This window comes from Mytilus californianus, unplaced genomic scaffold, assembly GCF_021869535.1.
Source record: "Mytilus californianus isolate M0D057914Y unplaced genomic scaffold, xbMytCali1.0.p SCAF_11, whole genome shotgun sequence".
NCBI lineage: Eukaryota > Metazoa > Mollusca > Bivalvia > Mytilida > Mytilidae > Mytilus > Mytilus californianus.
This window is the reverse complement of record NW_026262593.1, coordinates 28477914-28483913: the sequence shown is the minus strand read 5'-3', so window position 1 is coordinate 28483913 and position 6000 is coordinate 28477914. Positions and strand designations below refer to the sequence as shown.

The 6000-nt window shown below is 30.8% G+C and overlaps 1 protein-coding gene across 9 annotated transcripts in view; it reads right to left on the bottom strand.

The window, feature by feature from the left end:
* Window positions 1-308: 308 nt before the first annotated feature.
* The window catches only part of LOC127719846 (phosphatidylinositol 4,5-bisphosphate 3-kinase catalytic subunit alpha isoform-like), a 46431-nt gene continuing 40739 nt past the window's right edge, over window positions 309-6000 (bottom strand). For all 9 annotated transcript variants that reach the window (XM_052226154.1, XM_052226157.1, XM_052226155.1 and 6 more), the window contains 2 exons: window positions 5169-5320; window positions 309-4282 (listed from right to left, as the gene is read on the bottom strand). In XM_052226154.1, coding sequence (XP_052082114.1) covers window positions 4018-4282; window positions 5169-5320 — 417 coding nt within the window. In that variant the 3' untranslated portion in view covers window positions 309-4017. The remainder of the gene's footprint in view (window positions 4283-5168; window positions 5321-6000) is intronic.

Below are 6000 nucleotides of genomic sequence, written 5' to 3'. Positions count from 1 at the left end.
AGCATGACTGGAGCTGGCCCCCCTTTATCAAAAGTTCTGGATCCGCCACTGGCAAGAGAGGAAGAGATCATTGGCATGAATATGGACACAAATTATGAAAATAATGTTAGGGTGATTTATAAGATTAAAGGTACCAATTTTACTGCACCAGTTGTACATTTTGACAATTGTAGTCTCTTAAGTGATGCTCAAGGGCAAAATATTTGAAAGTCCAAAACATAATATAAACATTGAAAAAGTAAAAACTCCCCAAAAAACCAAATTTAAATCCAAACCTGGACTTAAAATGGCAAAAGAAAATAATTACAGAAATGTTTGTATTTTTTATGTATAAAATGTGTGGTTATCATACAAATCTATGAGAAATATAAATACATGTATATCAACAATAATATTCTTAACATTCATTTTACAATAACAATGAAGATGTATTTCATTACTTATTTGAATGTCAGAAATGTAACACAAATTAAACAACCTGAGAATACAACAGTAGAAAATCTGCAGTGGAGATGAATGTCTTAATGTTATGACAGGTTATTCTGACACTTAGAGAGAGCCATATTAATGTGTTGCAAAAATGTATCAAATTCTACAAAACTTTGCTGCATAAATGAACCAGCATTTACATTAAGTGACTATATTAGAAATATGGTAGAGTATCTGATTTTGAAAATGGTTCTCTTGTACCTATATACATAGCTGAGTATAAATTTTGAATTCAATTTTTAAAAAAGCTAACATTTACCAAGAATACCCATGAAACTATTCTGGGAAAACAAATTTGCATGGGATATCCCATAATTTGCAAGTTACAACAAAGTACACTAACACTATGATTTCAGATACTGTAAAACAATTTACCTCTGTAGATACTTGTTTCCGTGTTAAAGGGTCTCCTTTTCTGCAACTTATTTTTGCAATTTTCTAGCTATGATGATGTATTCAAATAAAAGAAGATCTAAGTCTGACACAATCTTTCCTTTAAAAAAGTTGCAGGTCAAAAAGGTTTTGAACAATTTGTTATAGAAAGTTTTCATAACCTATAAACAAATATAATCATCATTTGATATCTTGACCAAAGGATTTATCATATTTATGTGAAACTTTCAAAGTCACTGAAGAATGTGTGAATGGATGGATTGGTGTTTTACATCCAGTGGCAAATATTACATACATATCAGGACAAAAAAGTGAAGTATAAAAAGGGGGTAGAGAGCATCACATAATCCTAAAAGGAAATGCAGGGATGCTAATGCAAAAACATATTAAACATCTATAAAAGGTTACATGGACGACAATCTTGATCATAGGTGAGACAAACATAAAATGCCCGATTTCCACAGGTAGGACATTTAAATAGAAATTTAGAATTTCTAAAACATTAATTGAAGCCAAGAATATAAAAACATTCAGAAATTTAACAACATTACTTTAAAAAATATTAAATTTGTGTATATTTATATCAAACATTTAACAATAGTATATATATTTGTTTCAAAAAGCACCAAAATGCCTCAAATATCTGTTCACCAGAAGACAACCTTTCAAAATTCCATTAATTTTTACACATGATTCTTAAAACAGTGTTTTTCACAATTGTATGTTATAGCAGCTATTTATATTCCAATATTTCATCACATTTATAATGCTAAACAAGGGACATGCTGTAATTAGTTATGATACAAAAAGTCTTTTTCGTATTGCTCAATATGGCTTAAATTTGTTCATCAATTCACTAAAAGACTGGTTATGATTTTATTTCTTCAAAAAGCATATTGTTCAACAAAATTTAAGCGACACTGTTTTTATACTTTACTATCACTGAATCATAATAATGGTAGCTGGCTTGAAAAAAAACTTTAATAAATTAATTTCTATTCTTTTTTCTTAAAAATATTTGATTTATGGCAACATAAGATTATCCAAATTTCAGTTGTAAAGCAAGCTTATAACCTTAGCAAAAAGTGTTGGAGATAATGCTGAAAAATAGCACAAACCATTAAAATGTACTTGAGAATACCTTTTCTGATATAGATAAACAATTTCATCTTCGCTAGCTAAGAGATACGATCCAGTCCCGTCCTCTCCACCCTTGGCAGATTATAGAATTTTGGATCCAAGAGGTAATGATTTCCATTTATAACTGGCTGCATCCAATAAAAAAGTGCCTTTAAGATGATCACGTGTAAATGTAGAAAATGTAAATAAACATGTGCTGATTGTGCAACAAGTCTTTACCCCCAAAACATAGGACGATATTTTGTGACAATTTTAGAGTTCTTAATCAACAATCTGGGTATGTTTCTAGTGGAAATGTTGGAATGTCAATGTATATTTTCGGTTCCTGCTTCACGAAACACTAGACACAACCATTTTTACACCTCCACACTGAAGAGAGTTGCTGCCATTAGTCAAGAACGACGTAGTCGGAATGGGTGTGACTTTTATCTATCGTTAGATGGTACAGCATTGTAATCACAAATGTTGGCTTAATCTGCCAAGGGTGGAGAGGCGGGGACTGGATTGTAACCCTTGGCTAGTGAAGATGGGACAATTTGAAAATTCAAAAGAGCCAACCTTTTACTGACTAATGCCAAAATATTTAATTCATATTGACATACAGGACACGATTTAAATATTTTCTCAAAATCTAAATCTTTTTTAATTGGTAAATACATTTAAAGCCTACCTCGGATTTTTAAGCATAGTTTTCAGGAGAGATGATTCATTAAATATTTTGGACCATTTTTTGGTCTAAGAAACTGTTCTCCCTTTTATCATATAAAAGAAACAAAGTACATGTATGCATTGAATTCATTTAGAATCCATTAGTTTTAAAGAGAATGATACTAGCAATTATATATATTAATTGAGTACATATTTTTGAGGGAAGGAGAAATAATCATTTGGTGAATTATTCTCACATTTCCTGAAACTGGGCTACACATCTTTTCAGTATATTTGCAATATCTCAAACAACAGTCTATTCATTATTAAAAAAAAAAACAAGAGAAAACATTCTTCAGTGAAAATTCACCACATTTCTCCCCGAAGTTTATAACATCCATGTGGTCCTATTTTGAGTATTTAGTGTTTTAAATTGTTAACTCTATTTATAATTCTTTTCTTGGTTATTATAAAAGTTTTAAAAAGTGAATCAGAAAGAACTCCACACACTTGTAGATGGAATTTGGAAAAAAGTACTGTACCAGAAATGATCTTACCTCCTATACATTTCTAGGAAAATCATTGGTTAAGAACAACCGCATGGGGACCCTGTATATTTCACATGGGGTTAGTAGGCATGGTTTATTTTAGTACACATTTAGTAGTGGTGTTAAGTCCCTTTATAAAACTTCTTCGCTCGAACCCCATATGGAATTTACTGACCCCATATATATCGTATTAGGTCACTAGCACACTGTGTAACTAATAATATCCCACTGAGGTAGAAGAAAAAAGCACTGTGGAACAAAAATACTTAATAAAAAGGCCTGGAAGGAACAATGATAAAATGTAATAATATCACTTAAGCAGCTTGTTTTTATCTAAGACAAATTGACATAAAACATACTTTTTTCTGTTTTTACGACTTGCTCTTGTGCTTCCCCTTATTGTTTAATTTTTCACTGAAAATTTTCACATAACAGAAATTGACAACTTAAATGGGCAAAAATATGATTTCATCAAACTTGATTAAAAAAGAATAATAATTAAGGATTTTAGACAATATGGAAACATAGGCAAATATCCTTTCTGTCAAAAAAGGAGCACTTTTTCTCATGAAAAACATCTTAAACAAAAGTATAATCATATCAACATTTATGGTCCCTTGTATGTATGCACAGTATTTTCTATTTGAGTACAACCATCAGCTGAGAAATCGTTGTTATAGAAATGTGAAGAATTCTAACTCCAACAGCAGTTTCTACGCTCAACAAAGTTCCTTGGTGTGGTGTCTATTTATAGACTCTTTTCTATTGCACGTTTCCTCTAAACTCTTCTGTCATTGGCTCATCTGTTTTTCATATAATGGAACAACCAATCAGTTTTGACCGTCCAGGCATCGGAATAAGCACTATTGAACTTTGCTATGAAATATTTTAAGGCTTTTTCATCATCTTTCTCTTCCACCGCTAATGTTTTTCGTAGGTAACTAATATCATCCAGAGATTGTAACTCTGGAATACCACACGACAACATCATTGTCATAAGATTTATGAATAAATATGCATTTTTACGGATAATTAAATAGGCTTCACAGCACAGCTGCTGAAATCTGAAAAAAAAGAAATAAATATTTACAATTAAACAAGACCTATAGGACACCATGACCTTTCCACACTATCATATTTCGATGTTAATGGAATTGCAAACCTTAATTTGGCATGTACTTTGAACATTTCCCATTAAAATGAATATGCATACTAGGTTTAAATTTGATGAAGCAAGTACATTTTGACCATGCATTTTAAATTATATGCAATCTTTTATTTCCTAGCTCAAGTTAGTGGTCATCCTTTTGGTAGCTGGAGGTGCAAGTTTTTATTGTATGTTTTACTTTTTACGACAAATGGTCTATATATCCAAAGTGGGAGATTTGTGTGCATGTAAAACTGGTTTAACCTAATCACTTTGTGTGTCTGTACAGATTCTGGCTATCTGGACCATGTATTGATCGTTGTAGTTAGTCTGTTAGTGGGTTTTTTGGAGGAGTTAGGTGTTTATGTAGTCTATTGTACTGTTGTTGATTCCCGATATCTTTTTAATGTATTAGGATTTTCTAACATTGGTAGCTAGTGGTTAATTCTTTTGCACATACAACGAAACTGACAGAAATAAATTAAAAAAAAAAGTGAATACGAAAACGTCAACAAATAGAATCAAAAATTCATATTTCTTCTTTCTTCTTGTAACAATTAAATAATTTTCCTTGGGTGTGCAAGAGTAGCTTTTTCACATCCTCATCCCTACAACTTAATGTTTCAATACCCTACAACTTATTTGTGTGACACCTATCTTGTCTCCATTTTGCAATAGTAAAAAAAATGGCAAAATTTCTGAATTTACAGTAACCACAATTATGACTTCTGTAGACAGAAAAGATCAAAAAGTAAGTTCAAAGATAATACAGGCCAATCATTTAAATATTAACTTAAACTTACTTTTTAAATTCTTTGTGCTTGAGTGGTTGGTCTGATCCTCTAGCGATCACTCTTATAAAGTCCATTGTCAACACAAATGGTACTCTTTCTCGAGTTATTCCAAATTTCTTTTTCCTATGATCCAAAAAGTGTCCAAAATCTATATGGAATACCTGTTAAGTTAAACAAGCTATTTTGTATAAAAACATTCATTTTGAGGCTGATGTACGATTGAGACAAGCATCAAGACCTAATATATTTTATATTGTCATACCAAATCTTTTTTTCATTCCTCAGGTTTTACTGCATAGTTTTTTTTAAAGAAGTTTTTTTTTTATAAAAACAAAACATTTCTCTCTATATCTGTTCGAAAATACAGGGAATATTATGCCCTGCCTATGCAATTTTTTTTAGGTGGACCCTTCCAGAAAGGCCAAGAAGCATGGTATATTCACCCTTCTATCCATGCAAAGTTCTACAACTTATTCCATATTTGCTACTTTTGAAAAAATAAGACAACATTAATGTTAAAACTATAACTTATAAGATTTCATTACCAGAAAACAATAAGTATCTTACAAAATGATGAAAGCGGAACTCTGCATCAAATTTCAGCATCAGCACACTTATAGATTAAGGGGAGACCAAACAAAATGAGAAGTTAAAAATAGGAGAACTCATACTTATTTTTCTTTTGGCAAAATCAAAACAATGAAAAGGTATCACCTTAACACAATTTTTTTTCCTTTTCTTAATATGCAAAATGAAATATATATATGTTCAGTTTCAAAAATTTTAGCTTTAAATTAAGTTCAAAAGTGAACATTATAAACTATTCTATAAATTGATTTAT